The 27,996-nt window shown below is 45.2% G+C and overlaps 1 protein-coding gene across 2 annotated transcripts; it reads left to right on the top strand.

Annotated features, from left to right (window-relative positions):
• Nucleotides 1-29: 29 nt before the first annotated feature.
• STYX (serine/threonine/tyrosine interacting protein) lies at nucleotides 30-27,824 on the top strand. Of its 2 annotated transcripts, none has more exons than XM_068149075.1 (11): nucleotides 30-101; nucleotides 16,875-16,907; nucleotides 17,716-17,769; nucleotides 20,918-21,015; nucleotides 22,436-22,496; nucleotides 23,706-23,742; nucleotides 24,263-24,302; nucleotides 24,396-24,446; nucleotides 25,057-25,129; nucleotides 26,520-26,613; nucleotides 27,290-27,824. In XM_068149075.1, exons 1-11 carry the CDS (start codon nucleotides 45-47, stop codon nucleotides 27,361-27,363), a joined length of 672 nt encoding a protein of 223 aa, XP_068005176.1. In that variant the 5' UTR covers nucleotides 30-44; the 3' UTR covers nucleotides 27,364-27,824. The 2 variants fall into 2 exon arrangements, with proteins under 2 accessions (XP_068005176.1, XP_068005177.1); XM_068149076.1 differs by lacking the exon at nucleotides 30-101 and adding an exon at nucleotides 2,001-2,269.
• The last annotated feature ends 172 nt before the right edge of the window (nucleotides 27,825-27,996 follow it).

The following is a 27,996-nucleotide window of genomic DNA, read 5'->3' as shown; positions in this document are numbered from 1 at the left end:
GTTGCTCAAAGTTTCATCCCATCTGGTCTTGTACACCTTCAGGGATGGAGCATTCACATATCCTCTGGGCAACCTGTTCCAGTGTCTCACCACCCTCACAGGTAAGAATTTCTTCCTACTACCCAATCTAAATCTCCCCTCTTTCAGTTTACTCTGTTACCCCTTGTCCTATCATTACAGTCATAGAGTGCGTCCTCTACTGTTGGCCCCTTGAAGTACTGAAAAGCCACTAGTTTTACCTGCCTGTCTTCACCTCGTTGTGGTCTCCTCTGCCCCTGCTCCAACAGGTTCATGTCTCTGCTGTGCTGAGGACTCCAGAGCTGGTCCCATCACTTCAGATGGGGGTCTTGTCAGAGTAGAAGGGCAGAATCCCTTCCCTTCAACTGCTGCTCATGATGCTGGAGATGTAGTCCAGGATGTGACTGACTTTCTGGGCTGCAAGCACACACTGATGGCTGCTGTTCAGTTTTTCCTTCACCAACACTCTCCTGTTCTCTTTGGCTGCTCTCAATCCCTTCATCCCCCAGCCTGTACTTGTGTTTGGGATTGCATCAACCCAGCTGCAGGACCTTGCACTTTGCCTTGTTGAATTTCAAGAGGTTTGCATGCGCCTATTTCTCAAGCCTGTCCAGGTCCCTCTGGCTGGTGTCCCTTTCATCCAGTGTGGACCACACCACTCAGCTTGGTGGTGTCAGTGAGGGTGGCTTGATCCCAGTGTTTGTGTCACCAACAAAGGTGTTAAACAGCACTGGTGCCAGTACTGACCCTTGAAGAACACTAGTTGTCACTGCTCTCCACTTGGCCATCAAGCTGTTAATGAGTCTGTGTGACCATCAGGCCCATTCCTTAACCCACCAAGTGCTTCATCCATCGCATCCATATCCAATTTAGGGAAAAAGATACCTTAAAGTCCAGGAAAGCATGGGAAAGTTGAGGCAGACAGCCCCTTTTTATGGCAGCTACATTGCCAAAATGGAAGCAGTTAGATGATGATGAGCCAGCAGTTTGCTCAGGTAGCAAAGAAGGCCAACAGCAGGCCTGGATCAGCAATAGTATGGCCACAAGGATTAGGGAACTGGTTGTGCTGCTGCACCTGGAATACTGGGTTCAGTTTTGCACCCTTTGCTACAAGGATGGTGAGATGCTGGAGTGTGTCCAAGAGTACAACAAAATTGGTGAAGGGTCGGGAGGACAAGTCCAGTGAGGGGTAGCTGAGGGAACTTGGGGTTGTTTAGTCTGGAGAAAAGGAAATTGGAAAGACCTTGCTCTCTACAACTCCCTGAAAGAAGGTTGGAGCCAGGTGGGGGTGGACTCTTGCCCAAGTAACAACCAACAGAACAAGAGGAAGCACCCTCAGGTTGCACCAGGGGAGGTTTATACTGGACATGAATTAAAATTTCTTCACCAAAAGGGCTGTCCAGGGAAGTGGTGAAGTCACCATGCAGGGAAGTATTTGACAGATGTGTAGATGCAGCACTTAGGGACATGGTTTAGTGGTTGACTTGGTAGTGTTAGGTTAATGTGTGGACTTGATGCTCTCAAGGATCTTGTGCAACCTAAATGATGCTATGAGAAAGTGGCAGGGTGAGGGGACAGCGACAAGCACACGTTTGGATGTGTTGATGGCCACAATACAGTGGGGTCTGCGTGAGGTGCCTCGGGCCTGTGCTTGGAAGCAGAGATGCTGGACTTTGATCTTTGTCCCCCTGTGGGTGCTACAGGGCCTGCTGAAGTTCCGATCCGGGTTGTGAGGAGTTACTTAACGCCTGCTAATGAACGAATTCGGGGCGCTGCGGGCGCTCGCCCGAGCCCCGGACCGGGGGAAGGCCTTGCGGAGACGGAAGCGCAGAGCGCGGGGGCGCCGCTGGCGCGCGGGCAGCGGGAGCGCTCCGGCGGCCGCTGGGGGAGGAGCGGTGGCGGGGCGGGGGTGGAGGCGGTGCCGCTGCCGCTGGAGCGGAGCCTGCCGGGGGCGGGCGGAAGGGCTGGGGAGAGGCGGTGGCGGGAGGAGGAGGAGGAGGGAAGAGGCACAAGCAGCAGCAACAGCAGCATGGCGGCCGGGCGCGAGCGGCTGAGCGCGTCGCCGCCGCCTCCTCCACCGCCTCCTCCTGCCGCCGCTGCCGCCGTTGCTGCCGCTCCCGAGCCGGAGCCCGCGGGCCCGCTGCCCAAATAGCCGCCCTGTCCGGTCCTGCCCCGCTCGGAGAACGTCCCGGTCATGGAGCTCGCCAAGCCGGCCTTCCCCGCGCTGCCGCAGGCCAAAGAGGACTCTGAGGTGAGAGGCAGGGAGGGCGACTGGGGGGCCGCCGCTCGGCCCCGCCGCTCCGGGCCCGCCTGAGGAGAACCGCTGCCGACCCGGCTCCTGCGCTTCGGCCTCCCCATCCCTTGTCCCGACCCGCGCTGGGGGCCCCTGTCCCCCGCGGGTGGGGTATATTCTGTCCCCTTTACCTCACAACCCGCTTCCCCTGGCCGCGGGGACCCCGCTGAGCCCGCAGCGCAGGCCTCGCTGGCTGCCCCCCGGATCCCCACCGAAGCGCAGCTCTGTCTCCTCCCCCCTGTATCGGTGACACCCCCGTTCTCAGGCACTACTGCCGGGGCTGTGCTACTTCCCCAGGACCACCGACCACATCCTCCGGTGCTGCCTGTTGTCCTCTGTTCCCTGCCGTCTCCATGGCTCCCTCTCAGACCCCCTGCCCTCCTGCACCTCCCTTTGGGGTGCCTCCCGTCTCTCCCCGTCTGTTTCCAGGGCTTTTAGCCAGCCCTGCTTGCTTTCACAGAACCCTCTCCAGTTCATCTCCCTTGGCTTTTGCCTTCTGCCAGTGCCCTCCCCTTAGCTTCTTGTCTCCGGTGTCCCCTGTTCTGTGCCTCAGTGCGTTATGGCCTGCCTGTTAGCCGCCCTTTTGCTTTCACTGCGTGTTCCCTCTCCCTTTGTATGGTCACCAGTCCTCCATCTACTGTTGGCTGCCTGCTTGCCCTCTTTTTTTTGTCCGTGCAGAAAGGGAATGAGCTACTAGCAGTGAGTACCTGCCTGTCCCCTTCCTAACAGTTGGTGCCTACTAACTCTTTAGATACTCCAGAAACAATTGGTGAGTCTATTGGGGAGGCATTTTTACAGCGTTCCAGAGCCAAGGCTTGCAAACTAAGACAGGTGGCAATATCTGCCAAGACTAAACTGCACCCTGTGTGGTGTCAGAGGAGTCGGGTTAGCTCAGTGTCTGATTTCTGAACTTGGCTTAGCTTCTCAGGCCTGACCCTGGAGACTGGTGGGGTGTTTTCATGTGTCAACAAGCAGCCCAAAGTGTCCTGCTTTGAGAGCTGTTGGTTAATGAAAAATGTCCCAGCATTCACGTGGGAAGTTGATAGTGTCAGAGCTTTACAGATTGTTGTAGGTTTCATAAACATCAGCATTTGTTCCTGCTTGAATGGTGGTGGTGTTGAATGCTGTTGTGGTGAGTTACCCGAAATACAGAAGTTACTATGTCTCCTTTTTGTTGTCAAGGTTTAATACCTTCCTCATCTCAAAGCCAGGGAGGTGTTTACAGATTGTCTCAATTGTCTTCAGAAAGTTGTAAGCAGTTTGTATCTGAGCACAAATTATTTATTTTGACGTTTAGAATTTGTTTGTTTTACAATATCTTTTCTTTCTGGAGAAACCAAACATTATCTACAGTTAGTTCTGAAAAGGATTAGTTAAGTTAACCTGGATGCTTTTTGTTTTTAAGCTGTTCAGAATGAACTGTGTGGTTAAAATTATTTGAAAAGCAGGGGTTGCTTCCAGTCTTAACAACTCTTAGCTGATGAAAACTGAAATGATGATGATGTCCTTCACAAGGGACTTTACTTTTTCCTTTTTGTGTGCTCCATCTCAGCAGTATAATGTATGGAATGTTAGAACTTCATATGCTGTTAGACAATTAGTGGAGGAATTAAATAAATATGATTTAGGAACTCCAAGTAATTTCTCCCCCCCACAGCACCTTACATTTGTGTCTGACTCAATCTAAGTGAACTGTAGTTAGGAGTATTCAGGGGAAACAGAAAACTTAAAGCCAGTGTGAGACTGTCAAAGTTCTTGTGAAGCTAACGTGAGCAAAACACAAGAGACTTCATTCAGCCTTGGGCCTTCAGACCAATCCTTAAGGAAATGCTATGGAAAAGCAAATTAAGGAGCTAAAATAATTCTGCCCACACGCTGTAGTTATTCGTGGAAAGCTAAAGATCATCTCCTGTGTATTGCAGTGAGGAGGCCCTTTAAAGAGAAGTCCTCTGTAATATTATTTCAGGAAGCTGGTAGTGCTTGGTTTAATGCTGTCTCAGTAGCTGTGATTTCAAGATACTGGGAGGAGGAAGGGGAGGAGAGATAACTTGGGGAACCCCTGGTTTACTTTCTGAAGTGCACGTTTGTGGTAATTTCAAGGCAGTCTAACTGCAGCCTCCCAACTCCCTTCTCCTGATTGACACAAGTAACCATGTGACAGCTCAAATATTAATAATAATTGGAAAAGAAGCCAAACAAATGAGCTGATCTGGTTAACTGCACAGCTTCACACTCAGGTGTTGGCACAAGAAGTCGAAGAGCAGGCAGGGCTGTCTGTTGAGGGGATGACAGCAGGCAGTGGATGGATTGACTTAGGCAGGCTGCAGGAATGCACTCTAGATAAATAGGCCAGTGTCCTGGCCTGTAGACTGTTTGCAATGTCCCTAATCCATACCTAGTGTTGCACATTGCTGGAATTTTAAACTATTTGGCTATTGGTCATTTTTGGAGCTTGGGAAATGCCACATTAAGAAATGTTGGTGGTATTTACCTGTTGGAGAGGGTTGTGCTCTCCTCTGCATTCCTCATCAGATACCATCTCTGGAATTGATGGATCAGAAACTGTTTCTTTGAAGTAGTTAGTGATGTGTGTCCCTTTTGGTTTTTTCCTTGGCAGTTTGTGTGTACTTAAGGTTCATTCAGGTGGTGTAACCCTGTTTGCTGTAGGTCAAGCACAGATAGGTATTTGCCAACACTTGCCGAGCTTTGGTACCACCATGTGTCAGTGGTGTCCTGTGCTACTTCCTCTGGTCTGCTTTCGTGCACTGGCTGTGGTTCAGGTGAGTTGTCCAGTCCTGCAAGATTAGCTAATGAAGTCTGGGGAAAACCAGCTTCTGACTTTCACTGGTGAATCCATGGCAGTTAAAAGCTGAACTCTTTTTACAGGTCCTTATGTCATCTGAGTGTCTTCTAATTTTTGAAGACTTGGGGAATCACAGGATGGTTTGGGTTGGAAATGACCTTTAAAGGTCACCTAGTCCAATTTGCCTGTAATGACCAGGGACATCAACTAGATCAGGTTGCTCAGAGACTCAAACAACCTGACCTGGAATGTTTCCAGGGCCAGGGCATCTACCACTGCTCTAGGCAACCTGGGACAGTCTCTCACCAGCCTCAACATGTACCTCACCATTCTTTTAAAGCTTTTCTGGTATATGCCATCAACGTCTGTAAACTCTGCATGTGCCTATTAAGGGTGGCAACAGTGAATATGTTGAAGTCTGATGAGTAATACTGATTGTGCACAGCATAGAAATAATTTCTAAGCTTAGATTTAATTTTATTTTTCTAAAATTGGTACATTTTTCAAGATGAAGTCTCAGACTTTCTCAAATCTGTGAAGTTCTGACTGGTTGGTTGGTTTGGGGTTTCTTTCATGTGTGGCTAAAGACTCGTTAAAAGGGGATCAGATTGTTAGTTGTATGCTGGCATGTTAGAATAATAGAATGATAACGGTTAGAAAGGACCTCTGCAGATCACTGAATCCAGACACCCAGGATCACATAGGGTAGGTCATACAGGAATGCATCCAAGTGGGTTTTGAAGGTCTCCAGAGAAGGAGGCTCCCCAACCTCTCTGGGCAGCCTGCTCCAGTGCTCTGTCACCCGTACAGTAAAGATGTTTTTGCCTCATACTGAGGTGGAACTTCCTGGGTTCTAGTTTGTGTCCATTGCCCTTTGTCCTATTACAAGACAAGAACTGGGACATCTTATCACTTCTGGAAAGATGGTAAATAAAGACTGGAATGATACAAAGAATTTAATGTGAATCATTCTCCTATTAAATTTTGAACAACAAGAATAAAGAGTTAACACTGGAATGCCTCTAATGGGAACACAGCAGTAGCTACCAGTCAATTTCCTTGTTAAACCATTAGCATATCTGCTTGGAAGCAGGCTGAGCAAACTAATAATTGTGATGTGTTTAGAGGTGGCTTTATTTTTTGTAGGACTCTCCGTGGTTTTTGTAATGGAATTATCAGCTTATTGACTGAGTGGTCACGTTTGCCTTTTTGTTATGCATACAAGCTGAGCTCTCTTTTTAGCACATGATTTTTTGGAAGGAATTTGCATTTCTTGACAGCTATATTTAGTCTGAAATGCTAATGGATTTTTGACTGCCTTTTTAGCTGTGCAACAGTGCAGTCCATCTAAAGGTGGAACACATCTCTTCAACTGTTTTTTACTCTTACTTGTAATAGGGAACACAAGCAACCCCCCTTAAACACAGTGCTTTCCCTCCTCTGCGGGGGGGGGGGAATCCTAAAATAAGTAGGAAGCCTGGAGTATAATACTTATTTTACCTGCCCACAGAATTAAGAGCAGAAGAAATTTAAAACAAATGCCATGTTATGCTGGGAAATGTAAATCAGGTGACAGATTTTGATCATAACTCTGTGGGATACTCGCAGACGACTTTGCATACATCAGAAGCAGTGCTCTGTGGCAGCTGGAGTTGAGCAATGTTGTCAGTCGTGATTAACTCGCGCCCTGTCAGCCCTGATTACCTTGCGCCTTGCCTCTGCGGGCAGCCTGTTGAGTGCAAAGGAATCCACACAGATGTGAAGGTGGCTCATATCTAGAGCTGTTTGTAGGACCAGGGACCTGTGGCCAAGAGAGCCACTGACATTCCTCTACTCTGCCCTGCTGAGACCACCCCTGCAATACTGTATCCAGTTCAAGAGAGATGGAGAACTAATGGAGATAGTTCAACAAAGAGCTACAACGATGACTGGAGGATGTGAATGTCTCTCCTGTGAAGAAAGACTGAGGGAACTGGGGCTGTTCAATCTTGAGAAGAGAAGGCTGAGAGGAGATCTTATCAATGCCTATAAATATCTGAGGGGTAGGCGTCAAGATGAAGGTGCCAGTCTCTTTCTGGTGGTGCCCAGTAATAGGACAAGGAACAACAGGTATAAACTGGAACACAGGAAGTTCCACTTCAGCATGAGAAGAAACGTCTTTGCCATGAGGGTGACAGAGCCTTGGAGCAGGCTGCCAAAGGAGGTTGTGCAGTCTCCTTTATTGGAGACTTTCAAAACCCACCTGGATGCATTCCCGTGTGGTCTGCCTTAGGTGATCCTGCTCTGGCAGGGGGATTAGATTCTATGATTTCTGGAGGTCCCAACTCTTAACTTTCTATGATTCTATGACTTAAAGGATGTTTGGTTTTGGTTTGGTTTTTTTTGTGGTTGGTGGTGGGTTTTTTTTTTTGGTGTTTGTTTGTTTTTTCCCTTTAAGTTGCTCTATTTTTCTTCCCTGTGAGGTGGTGAGGCACTGGAACAGGTTACCCAGGGAAGTTGTGGAGGCTCCAAGCCTGGAAGTGTTCAAAATCAAGTTGGATGGGGTCTTGAGCAATCTGGTCCAGAGCAATCTGCTCATGACTGGGGGTTGGAACTAGATGATCTTCAACTTCCATTGCAACCCAAACTATTCTGTAATTTTTTGTGATATTGATCTGAATGAGCATTGTAAAGTGACTTGGCTGTCTCTATATAGCCTAGCTCACTAGGTTGCAGATAAGAGTGTGAAAAATGACTTTTTTACCATTGTAAATAATAGTGATAATCTGAATTCCATTTTTCTTTACTGGTAAAACTTGTTCATCAGTGCTCATTCTACAAATCCATCATAAAGCGAATCAAGGCCTTTTATTGTAGTGGGTAGAAATGCCATGGGGTGAGTGGGGGAGAAATACTACTAGAAGAAATTTAGATGAGTCTTAGCTTCTATGCAAGTCTATCCCTCACTACAAGAAAGACATTGAGGTACTGGAGTGATTCCAGAGAAAGGCATCAAAGCTGGTGAGAGGTCTGGAGAATAAGTCCTGAGGAGTGGCAGAAGAAAATAGGGTTGTTCAGCCTGGACAAAAGGAGGCTGAGGGGAGACCTTCACTCTACAAATCCCTGAAAGGAATTTGGAGCCAGGTGGGGGATGGTCTGCTCTCCCAAGTAACAAGGAATAGGATGAGAGGTTGCACAAGTTAGGTTTAGGTTGGACATGAGAAGAAAATTGTTTACTGAAAGGCTTCTCAAACACATAGACAGGTTCCCCAAGGAAGTGGTTGAATCTTCATCTGTGGAGCTGTTGAAAAGACTCAGAGATGTGGTGCTGAGGAACATGAGGGCCTTGGTAGAGTTTTAGAATGGTAGGACTTGGTGATCTTAAATGTCTCTTCTAACCAAACAATTCTGTGATTCTATTTAAAAAGAAGCCAGTACAAAAAATGTACTGGTCCTGTCACTTGGTTCTGTGCTTCATACAAGCTGAGGAATTCTGCCTTCCCTGCTTGATTGTGCTTTAATCAGCCAGGTCTGCTGATCCTGTGTGCTAATTGGTATTTAACAAGCTACTAGGGTGTCTTTTGGACCAATGTTACAGAATGGGACAAATAAGAAACATTTTTCTTATCTATAGTCTATCCTTTTCCATGGTTTGTTTCTCTTTGCTAAAGCAACTTTTGTTTTCCTGTTGAATTCTTCTTCCTTTCTCTGTGTGCTCTGTAGTTCCCACCTGCTTTGTTTTTCCTCTCCAACTTCCTGCTTTTGTATTCCTCTGTGTTTTCAGAGGCCAAAAGGATGAGGACATCCCACTGTCCCAATACTCTACAAACAGAACATGCTGTTCAGCTGCTTCCCGACCCATGTTTATCAGTGTTGAGGCTCACCAAACTGGGAATCTGTGTCTGAGCCCATCTAATAGCTGGCTTTGCTAAAAAGGGGCTTTACCCATCCTGCCAACCACCCAGTGTTGTCACTGGTTTTGTCCCCATGCTTATCTGACCTGTGGTGACCTGGGGCAGGGAGCTTACAACTGGCTTTGCTAAAAAGACTGTCGGTTGGGGCCATTATAGTTTCCTGAGTGTAGTGATTAAGCAGCAGCAGCACTAAAGGTGGGAGTGGAACGTCACCCTTTAGTGAGCCACTGCTTTGGTTTGAGTTAGTAGTGCTGTCAAAGCCTTCCTTCACTTCCTTATACAGATCTATTCTTGTCCCTGGCATGGCCACATCTTGAGGGAACAAAAATACTGAACTTCATTTTTTAGTATCTTATGTATCTGCACTAGAACTTCTACTTGAAAACAAACCAAAGATGCTTAGCCCTGAAGTGGTCAGGCAGTTGGACTAAATGATCATTGGCCTCAGAATAATAATAGATCACAGAATCCCAGCATGGTGGGGACTGGAAAGGACCTCTGGAGATCATCTAGTCCAACCCACCTGCTAAAGCAGGGTCACCCACAGCAGGTTGCCCAGAATCACAATATCTGACTCCGCTAGCTGGATGCAGTCACTTGCAACTGAAATAATGCTATAAATATACATAAAAAATACATATATGTTAAAAAAAAGGTCAAAAAAGCTTCTGACTGGAGTAACTGTCCAAGAACATGAAGCCTGACTGAAACTACAGACAGCCTTTAATATCACTCTTGTTTGTGGCTCATTTTGAGGCCCTTCACGTAGCAGAGTTTCAAGACATGACAGGTCTCAGTAATATTCAAATATTTTACTTGATTATTTCTTCAGTGCTTCATTTAATTTATCTGGTTGCTTACTAAAAGATGGCAAGTGAGGATGCTCTGTTACTGCTGTGGTATTTCATGATTTCTCTTTGGCAATTGTTTAGAATAGGTTGCCCAAGGAGGTGGTGGAGTTACTGTCCCTGGAGGCATGCAAGAAACGTGCAGGCATGGCAGTTTGGGACATGGTTTAATAGATGTGATGGTCTCCAGTTAAACTCGGTACTCTTAGAGGCCTCTCCCAACCAAAACAATCTTATGATTCCATTTTGCCCAGGCTGATTGGTGTCACAAGGTTTATTTTTATGCAAGTCTTCCTACCGCCCTTTTATGGGCTGTATCTGCTGGGACTTCTTTCCAGTCTAAAATACTTTGAAAAATAAGATGTCATCTCATTTAATTGTGTAAATTAAACTTAAAACTGCCTCAGAATTAAGCATAAAGCTTTTATGTTATGGTAATCACTCAGGGATCAGGAACCATCCACAATCCAAGCTGTAGCCAGCTCAGAGAGGTGATAGTGTTGGCAGGTAATGATGCCCTGACTGTTCTGATCCTACACTCTGTGGCTGTAATTTTAATTTCCTGCACAGAGCAATACAAAGGTACAGCCAAGAGATCACTTGGCCAGAGCAGATGAAGGAGTTGAAGCAGGTCAGCAGGATTTGTGGCTGTCATAGTCCTCACAGTTGTTTTCAGCTTTGGTTTCACAACTTGTGGTTGTGAGGTTTGGAGGAGAGACTGAGTCTTACAGCTTCTATGAATATTCCACTAGACAGGGAAAGAATTTTAGGCAGGAGGATTGTGACAGCCCCAGATTTTTGAGGTATGCAAGGAACAATGAATCACACAGAAATCTTGCTGTGATGAGCTCTGATAGGATGAAAAATCAGTAGAGAGAGGTGAGTGATGCTATTAATCAAGAGCAAAAGAGCTGTTGCAGAATGTCAGAAACCTGAGGTAGCCAGGGAGTTACTGGGAGTGTTGTGCAGCTTTCAAAAGGGTCTGAGGCCTTGAAAGCAGAGACACCCACTGCAGATGGTGGGTGATGCTGAGCAGATAAAGGACAGCACCTAAAATCTAGAAATATATTTATTGGTGTTGGATTCTCCTCCTTAAACCTGTTGATTCTGATTTATTTTACTGGTGGGTTTTTTCAGCACCTTTCAGAGCTTCTTCCTTCAATGTGAGGCAGTTTGCAGTCTCTACTAATTAGGCAGCAGGACTTTAACCGTCACAAAGTGCAGCACTGCAGGTTGCCTTTCAACCAAGCTGGGCTTTAGCAAAGACCAACTGGGATGTACCTTTTATATGTGAAAATTAGGTGGGTCTTCAGATTTAAACTGTCTGTTAGGGATCATTTAAGTGTTGCCACTTATTTCCATTTCACCACATTACTTTTGGTGAGGCACACTAATTGCATCAGATGTGTTGTGATGCTGTGTTTAAGAACCACAGCCTTTGCTTTTGTGCAGATTTTGAACATAGACAAGTCTCAGTGTCAGGGCTGTTAATATAAAATTGATATTATTATTTTTTTGACCAGTTTTAAGTCCTTGCCAAGGTTGCTCTGACAGGGTAAAGTCCATGTGCATTTGCATGTCACTGTGAGGTGTCATGGTTTCTTGCCATTAAACTGTCCTTCAAGAGAAGAGCAAGTGTAGCTATGGCAGAATATTGGCAGAACTATTGGCAGAGTGATTCAATGTAGTTTGGATATTAGTTACCAAGAGGTTCTTTGCCATGTAGACAACTCTCACCTGTTCATTGCTACCTTCAATTTATCTCAGCTAGAGATTGGCTGTAGATGGGGAAGGGAGGGATTTGAATGTGCCATATTCCATTTTTTGTCTTGCTAAACCCTCTGTTCTGGGGCAGCAGTTGAAGTGCTTTAGATGGACTTGTAGAATCACAGAATGGTTTGGATTGGAATAGAACTTAGATTATCTAGTTCCACCCCCCCTGCCTGGATCATCTTCCACCAGACCATTTTGCTCAAGGCCCCATCCATCTGGGCTTTGAACACTTCCAAGCTTGGAGCCTCCATAGCTTCTCTGGATAACCAGTTCCAATGCCTCACAACCCTCATGGGGAAGAATTTCTTCCTGATGTCTAATCTCAGTTGAGCTACTTCCAGATAGTCCCTTGCGCTTCATTTGTGCAAATACCAAATACAGCAGACACGTGCTGTGAACACCCTCAGCAAAACAGTCACCAAACCACATCCCTCAGCACCACATCCACATGGCTTTTAAATCCCTCCAGGGATGATTATTCAACCATTTCCCTGGGCAGCCTGTTCCAGGGCCTTATAACCCTTTCAGTGCAGATTTTCCAACCTAAATCTCCTTTGGTGCATCCTGAGGCTATTTCCCCTTATCCTGTCTCATTAGTCTTTGAAGATAGTGTCTTGCACTGAGTTGCCGCTGACTAGTTAGAATCAATCCAATACTCAGTGGCAAGGAGTGCTGCTATTCTTTACAGCTCTGGCATCTGCAGTTGTTTTCTTAGCAAAATTCTTGTATTTGGTCTGGTAAAAAGGGAAGCTTTCAGTTGTTTGTCTGGTGGGTGCTTCACAGTGTTTAAAGCACAGCTGATGAATGAATTCCTCAAAATGAGACCTTTGCTTGGGTTCAGTCTACATTTATTAGATTGGTTTTGGATGATTTTGTGTAACACTTAAACAATCATGTGGTGTTAGTTGAAAAGCCTTGAGGGGCTGTCAGGAGATCACCAGAATCACTCTTCCAGCAGTTTCTGTACTGGTCTAAAGAAAACATTTAATCTGGATCATGGTCTTTCAGATATTTATTTTGCAGACTAAATCCCATTGCAATCTGCCCCTCTGCCTTCTTGACGAACAACAAAGACCTATGGGGACAGGCTATAAGAGTTGGCTGTTCAGCCAGGAGAAAAGGCGGCTCCAAGGAGACCTTAGAGCAGCCTTCCAGTACCTGAAAGGGGCTACAAGAAAGCTGGGGAGAGACTTTTTACAAAGGCTTGTAATGATAGGATGAGAGGGAAGGAACTGAAGCTGGTGGAGGGAAGATTTAGACTGGAGATCAGGAAGAAAATTTTTTGTAGAGAGGATGGTGAGACACTGGAACAGGTTGCCCAGGGAGGTTGTGAATGCCCTTCCCTGGAGGTGTTCAAGGCCAGGCTGGATGAGGCCCTGAGCAACCTGGTCTAATGGAAGATGTTCCTGTCCATGGTGGGGGGGTTGAACTAGACAACCTTGAAGGTCCCTTCCAAACCAAAGCATTCTGTGAGTAATGTCTGGTGCCAGAATTGACGCCTTCTCTTTTAGAACATCTGTAGCATTTGCTGTCTTCTGGGTTTTGGTCTTCTTTGGACTCTACATTGTTAAATTCCTACCTAGTTATTTTGCATAGTTTACAGCTCTTGGGACTGACACAATGTCCTGCTCCTAATCACAGAATGGTGAGGCTTGGAAGGGACCTCTGGAGTTTGTCTTGTCCATCTCCCCTGCCAGATCAGGTTCACCTAGAGAAGGTTGCACAGGACTGTTCCAGAGGGGTTTTGAGTGACTCCATAGATGGAGACTCCACTACCTCGTTGGGCAGCCTGTTCCAGTGCTCCACCACCCCCTGAAAGGAATAGTTGTGATGTATTTAGTCCTTTTAATCACACCAGTGATGAATTTGTGTTTTCATTTTGCTCCAGATGAAGACTCTTAAATTCTGCAAGTATACACTTGGAGTAATAAACACACTTAAACACTTTCGTGCTCTTGGAGTGTAGCTTTCAGAGTTTTTTCTCACAATATTGTTTTGTGCTTTTTGGTCTCAGGTTGCACTCAGATTTATCTTGGATATTAGAAGAAACTTCTTCACTGGAAGGGTTCTCAAACCCTGGAATGGGCTCTGCAGGGAGGTGATTGAATCCCCATCCCTGGGGGTGTTTCAAAGACACAGAGATGTGGTGCTGAGGGGCATGGATTAGCACCAGACTCGGCAGAGTAGAGAATGGTTGGACTCTATGATCTTAAAGGCCTTTTCCAAGAAAAACAATTCTGTGATTCTGATTATGCTCTCATACATTCAGTGAGACAATGAGATTATGTTAAACCTCTCTTAGGCTGAACTTCATTGGACAAAGTTCTGTAAATATCATCCTTTTGTCACAGGATTTATACTTTCTACTACCAGGAGATTTTATGCTTACAGCTGGAACACACAGGAGTATCTTATCTTACCTCTCTGGGTCTTTTGCAAAGACCATTTCTGTGTATTTTATCTCCCTGTTTGTCTACCATTTTAGGTAGTATTCAAAGAATTGCTTTGAGTGGCTTAATATTTGTTTGCTTTCTCAGAAATGCTGTCCCAGATTCAATTCAAGTGGTTTCCAGATTAACTTCACTGATACTAAAATCCTTTTTAATTCCGCTTCCAAGAGCCAGCAAAACATCACTGAGTCACCGTGTGTGTGTCTGAGGAAGCACTGCATTTGATTTCTCTTGTGTGCCTCAATAAAAAGGGAGGTTAACAGGAAATTGATGCTGAGCTGGATAGTTCTGCAGGTTAAGGTCTTGGCTCTTTCATAGATTTATTGACTGTTTTGAGTTAAAAGGGACCTTCAAGATCATCTAGTTCCAGCCCCCTCACCATGGGCAGGGACACCTGCCACTAGACCAGGTTGCTCAAGGCTTCATCCAACCTGGCCTTGAACACCTCCAGGGAGGGGGCATCCGTGACCTCCCCGGGCAACCTGTTCCAGTGTCTCACCATGCTAAGCATCGAAATTTTTGTCTTTCTCTCTAGTCTGAATATCCCTCTTTTAATTTAAAACCATCACCCCTTGTCCTGTCACAGCAGGCTCTGGTAAAAGTCTGTCCCCGTCTTTCCAATCAGCCTCTTTAAGCACTGAAAGGCTACCAGGTCTCACTGGAGCATTCTCCAGGCTGAACAGACCCAACTCTTTCTGCCTGTCCCCACAGGAGAGGTGCTTCAGCCCTCTGATCATCTTTGTGGCCTCCTGTGGACCCTCTCCAGTAGTTCCATGTCCTTATTGTTCTGGGGGCACCAGAACTGGATGCAGTACTTCAGGTGGGGGTCTCACAAGAGCAGAGTAGAGGGGGAGACTCACTTCTCTGGGTCCTGCTGGTCACAGTTTCGATGCAGCCCAGGACACGGTTGGCTTTCTGGGCTGCAAATGACCATTGCGGGCTCATGATGAGTTTGTCATCCACTGGCACCCGCAAGTCCTTCTCCTCACCCAGCCTATATTTGTGCTTGGACTTGCCCCAGCCCAGGTGCAGGACCTTGAACTTGGCTTCCTTGAACTTCATGAGGGTGGGTAGAATCCACCTCTCCAGCCTGTCCAGGTCCCTCTGGATGGCATCCCTTCCCTCTGGTGTGTCAAGCAGACCACGCAGCTTGGCGTCATACACAAACGTTCTGAGGGTGCACTCAATCCCACTGTCCACAATTTCTAGTTGTAACTCTGATCTCCTTTCAGAGGTGGAATATTTAGAGTTGTAATTTTCTCAGAGTTTAGAGGATTTTTGGAACCCAACAAGAATGGCATATGGCAAAGGTTTTTTTTTAGCTGCCTGTGTGTGCAGAGCACCCAGCAAAGTTACATAAAGAAATGGATGCAGTCTATTTGCTTTGGTGTGTTTGCCTATTTCCTTTTTATTTTCTCTCCAGCTGGTAACTGTGATCTCAGATACAACTCCTTCGTGTGCCTGGGTCAAAGAATGAGTAAGAGCCTGTTAATAGAGGACAGTGGGAGTTGTAGAGAAAGACAGACAAGAATAGAGCTTGCCTGAGCATTTTGCTCTTCAGCTTTGGCAGCTCTCTTAAATGGGCTGAAGGACGAAAATGTTGATACTAGCTCTTGCTCTGGGCAGTTCTGATAGATAGAGGGATAGACTGCTGGAGTTGGGGCCGTTCAGCATGGAGAAAAGAAGGTTCCAGGGAGACCTTATAGTGGCCTACGAGTACCTGAAGAGGGCCTACAAGAAAACTGGGGGCTTGTGGTGATAGGACAAGGGGGAATGGATTTAAGCTGGAAAAGGGCAGATTTAGACTAGATATTAGGAAGAAATTCTTTAGAGTGAGGGTGGTGAGACACTGGAACAGGTTGCCCAGGGAGGTTGTGGATGCCCCCTCCCTGGAGGTGTTCAAGACCGGTTTGGATGAGGCCTTGAGCAACCTGGTCTAGTGAAAGGTGTCCCTGGTCAGTGCAGGGAGGTTGGAATGAGATGGTCTTTAAGGTCCCCTCCAACCCAAACCATTCTGTGATAGTGAGTAGGTGGGAATGTGATGGTTCCTGAGTGGAGGGCTTTCACAAACTTGAGGATCTGAGATCTCTGGAAGAGTGTGATGTATGGATTAACTGATGGGGAGTGTTGTGTCATTTGTGGCTGAACACCAGTGTGTGCATTTCCCATGCTTCCTGTCTTAACTGACTGGTGGAGGTTCACATTAACAGCTTGCTGAGTTCATGGAGAACATAACTTCTGAAGATTGTTAAAGATAAATCCTGAATATTCAGAAGAAAGTTGTTTGGAATATGTTAGCTGGGGCAGTGTGGATTTTAAGGGAGTTACCTACTATACTTATTATCTTCTGTTTTTTCAGTGGCTGTAGGAATGTGCCAGGCAAAGGAATTCTTTTTGCTTCAGGGGCTGGTACAGAATGTCCTAATGTTCTTTTCTCCTTTTTCTTTTTTTCCCCCCCTCCCTGCTTATTCTAAGCAGGAAGCTAAGGTGTGGATGTACAACATGCAGGCTTCACCTCTGATGTAGAAGTTACTTCACATTGGCTTTCAAAATGGTGTTACTTGCACTTGAGTGTTACTGGTTTCCATGTGGGGAGTCAGCAGTGAACATAACCACTGTGCTGTTGCACAGCAGGTAGCTTGTACAACCTGCAGAATAGAGGTTTTGATTGTTTTATATACCATACACGTGCAAACCTCTGCCTGAATGTGTTCTGTGTTGGTTTTGTTCCTTCCCCCCCCCCCCCCCCCCCCTTTTGTGCCTATTGATAATTGTGAGTTTTGTTTTGTTTTTAAGGATTGGACCTATCCCATGAGGAGAGAGATGCAGGTATGACACAATTTAATGTATCATTTGAGTCAAACCCAGTAGTGTGTTCAGTTAAAGTGTCTAAAAAAGGCCTGGGATCAAAATAAGTCTTTAGGGGTAAAGTGTTAGGCAGCACCATGGGAGGGATGTGTGAGGAGTGAAGATATACTTGGAGCTCTGCTGTGCAAGTAAAAAGAAAAAAGTGATTTTTGTCCTTCAGAATCCCCACCATGTTGCATTTCTGTCTTTGTTTTTAGGAGGTCATTGTTAGAAATGTATTGGAGCTTTGCTTTTTCACTTGAATTTGGTTGGAAGTAAGTGCTCTTCAGCAGGATGGACAATGACATTTTCCTACCACAATGCCACTGAGTCTTTAGATAAGATCAGCAGACTCGCATGTCTCTGTTGGTGGGGAGAAAAATGGCTAAAAATCGTTTTTTTTTCCTGCTGCTAGGACTAGAAGAGTTGCCATACATATATATCTGTTTTCATGAGAGTGATTTTAGAATTAATTATGACACAGTTATGCACAAAGTTAACGTCCCTTTGTGTGGTCTGGGTAAGGTGCAGTGATCAAACTGGAACTTGATCCAAATAAAGGACATGATTCCTGTTCCAAGGCCAGATCTCCTGCACAAAGATCATGTTTCTTTTAGTTTGCCAAACTGATTTACTTTCCCCTTGTCCTGTTAGAAATGACACTTGATAACATCTCTCTCCCTGCCACGTGAATGACTTGTTCCCGTGGCCGTGGTCTGAGCTGAGAGGGGGATGTATTCTCTTGGGTAATTTTGACTTGGTATTAAATGTCTCTTCTTTTGCCTCCTAGGAAATTTTACCTGGGTTATTTTTAGGCCCATATTCTTCAGCTATGAAAAGCAAGGTAGGATTTGTAGAATAACACGAGGAAACTTTGCTGTGCTGTTATCATTTGTTACTGAAGATGCATTCAAACATTAGCTTTATAGGTGCAAATCTGCTGGCAATCCTGAACTGGAACACAAAAGATGCCAGAGAAGCCATACATGCTGCGTTTATGGAGTGGGCTTTTAGCCTACAGCATTATCTGATTTGGGCTGGTGTTAATGCCTCCCCTTTCCAGAGTGGAGCCAGGAGGGGCCGGTTTCTTCTCCCAAAGAAGAAGTGACACAAGAGGAAATAGCCTCAGGTTGCACCAGGGGAGGTTTATGTTGGAAATGAGGAACAATTTCTTCCCTGAAAGGGTTGTCAAGCCTTGGAACAGGCTGCCCAGGGAAATGGTAGAGTCCCTGTCGTTGGAGGGATTTCAAAGTCATGTAAATGTGGTGCTGAGGGACATGGTTTAGTGGTGACCTGGCAATGCTGGATTAGTGGTTGGACTTGATGATCTTAAAGGTCTTTTCCAACCAAAACAATTCTATGATCCTAACTACCCCCTCAGGCGCGTCCTGGGGCAGTTGCACTTGAAACACTTTGTTTTCCACAACAATCTTGTGACCTAAAGGGCTGCTCCAGGAGAATAGTGAAATAAAAGAACCTCGGTTAACTTTTTTTCATGTGGCTTGAAGTGCTGCATGCATTTGTACTGACACATGTACTTTCTCAGTTCAGCTAGTCAGCTTTTACCTCCTTCTTGCAAACCAGAGAAAAAGGCAAGTTTGCAGTGACTTCCATACCAGTTGCAAAAACTGGGAGCTTTTTTGTATTAAAATTGAGTCTTATAGTGAAGTTCAGATAGAGTTTTTCTTACTGATCAAGCACTTCATTTCCCTTGCTAAAGTGGTGTTCCTCAGGGGTCAGTGCTGGGTCCAGTCTTATTCAATATCTTCTTCAACAATCTGGATGAGGGGACAGAGGGTTCCCTCAGCAAGTTTGCTGGGAAGATTGGCTGATAGGCTAGAAGGCTGTGCAACCATTCAGCAAGGTCTGGACAAACCGGAGAGCTGGGCTAAGGGGAACCTAAGGAGGTTCACCAATAGTAAGTGTAGAGTACTGCACCAGTACAGATTAGGAGTTGACCTGTTGGAAAGCAGCTCCATGGAGAAGCCCCATGGAGTCCTGCTGGACAGTATGTTATCTATGGGACAGCACTGTGCTCTTGTGGCCAAGAAGTCCAATGATCTGGAGTGCATTAAGAAGAGTTTGGCCAGCAAGTCAAGGGAGGTTTTCCTCCCCCTCTGCTCTGCCTTCATGAGACCATGTCTGGAGTATTGTGTCCAGTTTCACGCTCCCCAGTTCAAGAGAGACCAGGGATATACTAGGAAGTGTCCAACAGAGACTACAAGGGTGATGAAGGGACTGCAACATCTGTCTGATGAGGAAAGGGTGAGACACCTGGGGCTGTTTAGTCTGGAGAAGACTGAGAGGAGATCTTATTATTGCTTATAAGTATGTGAAGGGTGGGTGTCAAGAAGGTGCCAGCCTTGTTTTAGTGGTATCCTGTGATAGGAGAAGGGGCAATGGATATAGACAGGAAGCTCCACCTCAGCATGAGGAGAAACTTCTTTACTGTGAGGGTGACAGAGCGCTGGAGCAGGCTGCCCAGAAAGGTTGTGGAGTCTCCTCTGGAGATATTCCAAACCCATCTGGATGTGTTCCTGTGTGACCCACACTAGATGATCCTACTTTGGCAGGGGGGTTGGACTTGATCATACGAAGTCCCTTCCAACCTCTACCATTCTATGAAAGCGTTGCAATGTGAATCAGAGCTGAGAACTCACAGGTATGCAGTAAAATAGGGTAAATTGCCTCTGCACTAAAGTCAAACACTTAAGTCAAAGCCTCTATCTCTGAATTACCTCAGATTAGATGATTTTACTTTCAAGAGTTTGATTCCAGCAAGAATTTGATGCTAGCTGAGAATTACTGCATCATGTAGGGAATTGCAGTTGGAGGCAAAGTGAAAGGTGGGCAGAGATAAATTAGTTAACTCAATGCTGCCTTTTTTGCCTGCTCTGTTATTGCTAGGAATGGTTTTGGTTTGGTGTTGTTTTGTTTTTTCTTGCAGCTCCTAATGACTGTGCTTTGTTTGCTCCAAAGACAAAATTGTTCATACTGTTCTTTGAATATTAGAAAAGGAGCTCTGATTTTCCTTGCGGACATGATACAGCCATAGTGTGTATTTAAGCATAGCTTTTCTTTTTATTACCGTCTAGCAGACTTTTATTTACACAAACCAAGGGTCAGTAAGATTTTAAGCAAGATTTAATAATTATTATTTTTTAAAGCAAGATTTAAGCAGAGATTTAACACATCCAAGTGCTGGGTTCTGCACATTGGCCACAGCAACCCCATGCAGTGCTATAGGCTGGGGTCAGAGTGGCTGGAGAGCAGCCAGGCGGAGAGGGACCTTGGGTGTGCTGGTTAATTGTAGGCTGAACATGAGCCTGCAGTGTGCCCAGGTGGCCAAGAGGGCAAATGGCATCCTGGCCTGTATCAGGAACAGTGTGGCCAGCAGGAGCAGGGAGGTCATTCTGCCCCTGTACACTGCACTGGTTAGGCCACACCTTGAGTCCTGTGTCCACTTCTGGGCCCCTCAGTTTAGGAAAGATGTTGGCTTATTGGAACATGTCCAGAGAAGGGCAACAAAGCTGGGGAGGGGTTTGGAGCACAAGCCCTATGAGGAGAGGCTGAGGGAGCTGGGGTTGCTTAGCCTGGAGAAGAGGAGGCTCAGGGGAGACCTTCTTGCTCTCTACAACTACCTGAAGGGAGGTTGTAGACAAGCAGGGGCTGGTCTCTTCTCCCAGGCAATCAGTACCAGAACAAGAGGACACAGTGTCAAGCTGCACTAGGGGAGGTTCAGACTGGATGTTAGGAAGAAATTCTTCACAGAGAGAGTGATTGCCCATTGGAATGGGCTGCCCAGGGAGGTGGTGGAGTCGCCATCATTGGAGGTATTCAGGAGGAGACTTGATGGGGTACCTGGTGCCATGGGTTAGTTGATTAGGTGGTGTTGGGTGACAGGTTGGACGCGATGATCTCAAAGGTCTCTTCCAACCTGGTTTATTCTATTCTAATCAAAATGTCTTGTGTGTGTTCTTGTTTTTCCACAGCTACCTACCCTTCAGAAACATGGAATAACCCATGTCATATGCATACGGCAAAACATTGAAGCAAATTTTATTAAACCAAACTTCCAGCAGTTATTTAGGTGAGAAATGATCCAGATCTGTCTCCTTTCTAAACGTTTTCGTGTTGTCAAAGCTATTTGAACAATGTGCTGAGGTGCAGAAAGACTTAAATCCAAAGCATGAAGTTTATTCATCCTGCTGAACCCCAGATTTAGGCAAGTCTGCAAATGAGAATTACCCATGAAGTTACTCCGAGGACAGTATGTCCTGCTAATAAAACATTTGAGGTGGCTTCATCAATATACCTCTGAAAAAGCTCCACAGAGTCCCAGGAAAGAACACTGCTCTGTATTTATACACTTGATGGGAGCAGATGAGTATGTAGTATGCCACCTTCAAATAAAGCTGAGGAACCTGTAGCGTGTGGATGTCATCCAGAGTTACCTGGACAGGCTTGAGGTGGGCCCAGGGTAACCATGAAGTTCAATAAAGCCAAGTGCAAGCTCATGTACCTGGTTTGGGGCAATCTCAAGCACAAATACAGGCTGGGTGGAGAATGGATGGAGGGCAGTCCTGAGGAGAAGAACTTGGGGGTACTGGTGGGTGAAAAGCTGAACATGAGCTGGCACCATGTACTCACAGCCCAGAGCCTACCCTGTCCTGGGCTGATCCCCAGCAGTGTGGGCAGCAGGTGGAGGAAGGGGGTTCCGCCCCTCTGCTGAGACCCCACCTGCAGTTCTGGGGCCAGCACTGGAGTACTCAGCACAGGAGAGACATAGGCCTGTTGGAGCAGAGCCAGAGAAGGCCCCAGCAATGATGGGAGGTCTGGAAGTCCTCTGCTGTGGGGCCAGCCTGAGAGAGCTGGAGCTGTTCAGCCTGGAGAAGGGAGTGCTGCAGGAAGACCTTAGAACAGCCTTCCAGTATTTGAAGGGGAGGCTACAGAAGACCTGGGGAGTACTTTTCTACAAAGTAATGTAGTGACAGGATGAGGGATAATGGCTTCAAACTGAATTTAGATTAGACAGGATTTAGATTTAAAGCTATTGTTCCCCATGAGAGTGGTGAGCCACTGGAACAGATTGCCCAGAGAGAAACTGTGGAGACTCCAAGCCTGGAGGTGTTCAAAGCCAGGTTGGATGGGGCCTTGAGCAATCTGGTCTAGTGGAAGGTGTCCCTGCCCACAGCAGGGGGGATTTGAACTAGACGATTTTTAAGGTCCCTTCCAAGCCAAACTATTCTATGATACTGTAGTACCTGTGGATTCCTTCATCTCTGAGAGGTGTTTTGATCAGGGGATGTTGGAGAAGGTTATTTATTTGCTTCCTCCTAAGGACAGCTCTGAAGCTTGCTTGATTGGAGAGGTTCTTAGGCCAGAAAGCAAAGCCATGCTGGCTTCCATCTATAGGTTTGGGTGTTGTAGTGGGATTGAGTCAGCTGTACCTGTACTGCTGGCAGCAACTTGGTGTTATTGTCTACTGACAAGAGCTGGTTTTGTTGCAGGTATTTAGTCTTGGACATAGCAGATAATCCAGTTGAGAACATAATACGGTTTTTCCCTATGGTAAGTGTCTCTGTGTTGCCGTGAATGGATTGGGAGTGGAGGTGACAGCAGGAGTTTTCTGAACTTAGGATGTCCACCCTGAGGCACCTGGAAGGACTGTGAACTCTTAAGTGACCTTATTAATGCTACTTTAAGTGTAATTAACCTCTTTTTACAGGTATAGAAATTGAGGCAGAATTGTAAGAGCTATATATTCTTATAGTCTCACCAAAAAGGAGGAAAAACAAAAAGGAAATTAGACAGGACTGGTCTCAGACCAAAGAAATTGGGTTGTGGAGGAGCGCTGGAGAACTTGCCCCCGAGGAAACTTGTTTTTTGAGCTCAAGAGTATTTACATCTCTGGTATCTGTTCACTATGTATCAAACAAATTCAACAGTAAATAGTAACCAGTTGTTGTAAGTAAGTTTCACAGCATCTCCAAACCTTTGGTGTAGAGGAATTAAAAAGTAACTTCAAATTAAACAGTGCCTGTTACATACTGACCTTTGAAATAGATTAAACCCCTAGTTTTGAGCTACGAGTTTGTATCTTTATTTTATGTTAGTTTGCAAGAGTGAAAAAGGGTTTTTCCTCCTCAAAACCAAACCAACCAGCATGGAGAAACCCAAATCCATGCCAAACCCCACCAAAAAGATCTTTGGGCTTGCCTGTCAGTGGCAGAGGTGCTCATGCTTTGGCAGAGCAAGGGGGACAAATCAGCTGGTAGCTTGCAGCCTTTTTTAAACATATGTTCTGAAGTATAAATGCTTTTGGTCAGGGGATGTTCACTTGCTTCCTCATAAGGACAGCTCCAGAGTTTGTTTGTTTGTAGACGTTCTCAGACCAGAAAGTAAAGTCAGGGGTGTCCCTGCCCATGGCAAGGAGTTGGCACTGGATGATCTTTGAGGTTCCTTCCAGCCCAAACCATTCTGTGATTATAGTGATGGAACAGTTGTAGAGGGGACACTCATTAGACTTCTATGCATTTTTGTTTCTGGCTTTGCAAGAGTTTTTCACTGACAATTTGATGGGGAGTTAAATGCCTAGAAGAAATAGAAATGTCCAGTTGAAGTGATGCCTAAGTCTGTACGAAGGATGTGTCGTTGTCTCCGGGTATGAAGACTGATAGCAAAATTCTACCAAACTATAGAATGTAACATCTAAAATAATCTGAAACTTTGAGCCTTGTCATTTCATTGTGGTGGTTTTTTTTTTTCTTTTCTTTTTAGACTAAAGAATTTATTGATGGAAGTTTACAAAGTGGAGGTAAAACCCTAGTAACTTTTCCCCTTTATTTACTGCTACGTTGTTGTTAAAGCTTTAAAACTAGCTTAGTGGTAGAGGCTCTTGAGTATGAGGCTTTCTTGAGTTTGGGGGTTTCTTGGAGTTTACTTGAATTAGACAAGTTCAGAGCAAAGTGTTCTTCTTTCCTTCTGCCTCTGGCTGGAAAGCAAATCTTTTTGCAGCTCTAGAGTATTTTTCACTTGTAACACAGCTGTGTTCTCTGTAGCAGTGATTTTTGTCCCCCTTTTGTGTAGGGCCTTAAACCTGTGTTGTAGTCCTAAAAATGTAGATTCTGCTACTCAAATCCTCAGAGGAGCAGGAATCCATGTATCCCAGGGCAGCAGTGGACAGAGCAGTAGGTAGTAATCTAGAATGTGGTAAGACACTATTCTTAAGATATACCTTGCTGCTGTGTAGTTCTTCATATATGGGGAAAAAAATAGATTTTAAAGAATATTCTTCAATCTGTCCAAGTGTGGTTGTGGCTTTTTTGCCTTCTCAGGAAAAGTTCTTGTCCATGGAAATGCAGGGATTTCTAGAAGGTAGGAAATTATCCATGCTACTTATTGGTTTATTTTATTATTATTTTAAGCCAATGAAAAGGCATTTTTATTAATTTATTTGTTTCCTTTCAGTGCTGCCTTAGTTATTGCATATATAATGGAAACATTTGGGGTGAAGTACAGGTAAGAACAGTTCTTACTGCCTAACTACCAAACAGGAGCTCTTGCTACCTGACTAACAGTAGTAGTTAGCAGTAGTTAACCGTTTGTCTGAGAGAGTATTTCAGTACAGCCAGAAGTCTGATGCCTCTGTAGGTATTCATCTTTTCCTTCAAGTGTTGTAATTGAAGAATCAGTTTGGAGAGAACATAAACATGTATTGACCCTTAGAAGCCAGCTCTTACCTGCTGAGATTAAGTGAAGACTTTAACATAGGGTAGATTGTCCCATCTCACTTCCCTCCAGCTTTATTTACATCCTTCCTTTAGGGAGAAGTAGCTACCTTCTGCTCATGGGAGCAGGATCCCAGCCTACTCAGATTGATGCTGTGCTGTAGCCCTGAGAGGCTGGTTTTAAGTACCTGAGAACAGGCCAGCAAGCTGAGGAGTGGAGCTGGGGGTGGGCAAATGTTTTACAACTTCTCCTTATTTTGCTCAAACAATTCATTACACAAACCAGTTTAGAGGAGAACTTGGAGGCTATATATTTCCTAAGAACTGATAGGAGGAGAAGCCACAGAGTCTTTTGTCATAACCTGTTTCCCACAAAAGTATTTTCTCCTTCTCTTTCTAAGGGATGCGTTTACTTATGTTCAAGAAAGAAGATTCTGTATTAATCCTAATGCTGGTTTTGTCCATCAACTTCAGGTGACTTCTTTTGTTACTGGTCATAACTCAAAAGCTATTTGATGATTCATCTTCCTGCAAAACAGCTGTTTCTACTTAGGCTTAACATTTACTGTAAGAATGTGGTTCAAGTTAATGTCAGGAGCTATAATGGAGCTTGGGAGGGAGATGAGTGCGTATCCTGGTTCCTTAGGTGTTAGACCAAACAAAGCCAGGAATGGAGGAGAAATAAAACCCCTGGTTTGTGCAGTGATCAAGAGGCTCTGAAACAGGCTAGCTGGGGATAAGGACACTGCAGCATAACTGTGTCACACACCAGTGATGCTTCTTGACGCTTGCATTCCTAGGTGATGGATTTCACAGGTCTAGAACAGCAAACACTGATACTGTGAAGTTGCTTTGTCACAGTCCAGGAGTCTGCTGGGTGGGCAAACATCAGAACAGTGTGTTGAAACAGACTTGCGGTGTCTCTGCTGTTACTTAGGTGGCTGGCAGCAAGATGATTCAGTATCTCTTGAGTTTGTTTGTTTATTTCTAAAGTAACTGGTGTGAGGAGTTGCTGTGTAGCCCTGGAAGTGTGACAGGCCACTAAAACACAAGGTCAAAGCCATCTCCGTGTAACAAATTTCTGAAGCACAGTATTCTAGGATTGGTTTGTTCCTATTGAGTCGCCTTCTGTGAGCAACAAGTTCTCTGAAGGTTCTCACAGAGCTATTTAAATGGAAGTTTACTTTTCCTTAATGCCATTTTTTGTCACCCTTTAAGTTTTCTTTTGCTCTGTCATCTCCTTCATGTCAGAGCAACAAAGAACTACTCTTCCTCTAAAATTTCTGCCCTCCTCAAAGGCACTCTCTGAGCAGTCTTAGGGAGATCTGAATTAGTCTTCAACTTCACCGTGAGGGATGGTAGCATAATAGAACTACTGAGGTTGGAAGAGACCTTTGAGACCATGTCCAGCTGCTCATCTGGAAGTCACAATCCCAACACTGCTGCTAAGCTCCTACCATTAAACCACATCCCTAAGCACACATGTGCCCTTGAGGGATGGTGACTCCACCACCTCCAGGGCCAGCCTGTTCCAGTGCCTGATAACCCTTTCTGTGAAGAAATTTTTCCTGGTATCCAACCTGAACCTCCTCTGGCTCAACTTGAGGCTGTTTCCTCCTGTCCTGAGGTACTGGAACAGGTTGTCTAGAGAAGTTGTGGGTGCCTTAACCCTGGAAATGTTAAGACAGGTTGGATGGGGCCTTGAGCAACCTGTTCAAGTGGGAGGTGTCCCTGCCTGTGGCAGGGGGGATTGGAACTAGATGATCTTGAAGGTTCCCCAACCCAAACCATTCTATGATGTGATTCTATGATCCTTACACAGCAGCATGCCAAATTAATAGCAATATATATTAAACTTTTTCAGGAATATGAAGCCATCTATCTAGCAAAATTAACCATCCAGATGATGTCACCACTGCAGCTGGAGAGATCCCTTTCGGTTCCACCTGGTACTACAGGTCAGAAGCCTTTCCTGTTGTGTATGATGCCACCTGTCTCACTGGGTGTAGTGAGGGACTTTTGCACTCCCTAAGTAAACCTCTAGCTATGACTTTCAGACTTCCGAGAAGGAGATGGCTGCAAATGGTGTTCAAACTCCAGTGTGCAGTACCTAAGTATTCTGTTCTCTGGCTAAACTTCCCTGTGGTGTCCTTCACCCTGCCCCTTCTCCCTGTCCTTCAAAACCCACAAATTCCCCAGAGGCATCAAGAAGAGCTGGGTGAAAGCAGCCAATGTTCATGACATTGCTGCTGCCCTTAAAATTAAGGTGGTTGCCTAGGAAAAAAAGTTTTGCTGCATCTTTAAACAGGTAACCGGAGATCAGGGCACATAAAAGATGTTACCTTGATCACCTAGATGTGGGCCAGTAGCAACTCCAGCTAAAGGTCAGTGAAAATGGAGTTTGGGAGGAGATGCAGAAGGGAAGTGCAAAAAATGGTGGATTGTAGGGAACTGCTTTTCCATGTGGAGAACTGAGGGAAGAAAAGTGCTGCCACCAACTGGCTGTCCAAAACCTGAATGTCTTCAGAGGGTAGAGTCTTGTTACTGACTCTTCTTGCAAGGAGATAATAACAACTGCCCTGTAGCCCTGCTCACAGCTGACCTTGTTCATCTGAATCCTCCTTTCTCTTGCAGGAAGCTTGAAGCGAATGCATGAGGAGGATGAAGAGCTTGGAACCATGCAAGTGGCAGCAGCACAGAATGGATGATACCTGAGGACAAGCATTAGTGGTACTGCAAATTCCTGCCAAGAAAGGTGAAGAAAAATAGGGAAAAAACCAAACAAACAAAATTAAAGCAAAATGATGAACTCTCTCTCTCACACACACAGAGCTTCTTTTCAATTACATGTTGCTTTCAGATGTAAATCTGCCTCTGCAACACACTAAGCATCATTTTTAAGATGTTGGACTTCTTGAATGACTAGATGGCACTGATTGTTTTACTCCTTTTTTACACTTTACAGTTTTATTCTAAACCAAGATTTTTTGGACTTGCAAAGAGGTATTATTGCAATAATGCACTTTTCATACTTGAAATTTCTTTATTTGTATGATATAAAGTTATTACTTTAAACAAAAATGCAAGCTGGGGGGGGGATTTGTTTATAAAGTTATTTGTGTAATTTATAACAAGAGACTTTAGTAAAGAAAAAGTTTGCTAAAACTCATCTTGTTCTCAGTATGTATCATGGTGGTGCTTGTGGAAATGTGCTGCTGCTGACAGCTGAGCAACACCAGTGACCTCATCAGTACTGAAGTCTTTACCTTGTCTTAAAGCCTCATTATCCACTGAATTCTTTTGATACTGACACTGAGTCAGAATCATTTTGGCTGCAAAAG

The sequence above is a fragment of the Melanerpes formicivorus genome, unplaced genomic scaffold (assembly GCF_026170545.1).
Source record: "Melanerpes formicivorus ecotype bairdi unplaced genomic scaffold, bMelFor1.0.p_v2 SCAF_17, whole genome shotgun sequence".
Lineage (NCBI taxonomy): Eukaryota > Metazoa > Chordata > Aves > Piciformes > Picidae > Melanerpes > Melanerpes formicivorus.
Note: the sequence above shows the minus strand (reverse complement) of the source record. Positions and strands in the feature narration are given on the sequence as shown.

Bases quoted from the DNA above. Each gene is read 5' to 3' on its own strand.
- STYX (XM_068149075.1), top strand. From the start codon at position 45: ATGGAGCATTCACATATCCTCTGGGCAACCTGTTCCAGTGTCTCACCA. The intron at 102-16,874 runs GTAAGAATTTCT...TTTGTTTTTAAG, and splicing joins GTGTCTCACCACCCTCACAG to GATTGGACCTATCCCATGAG. The intron at 25,130-26,519 runs GTGACTTCTTTT...AAACTTTTTCAG, and splicing joins GTTTTGTCCATCAACTTCAG to GAATATGAAGCCATCTATCT.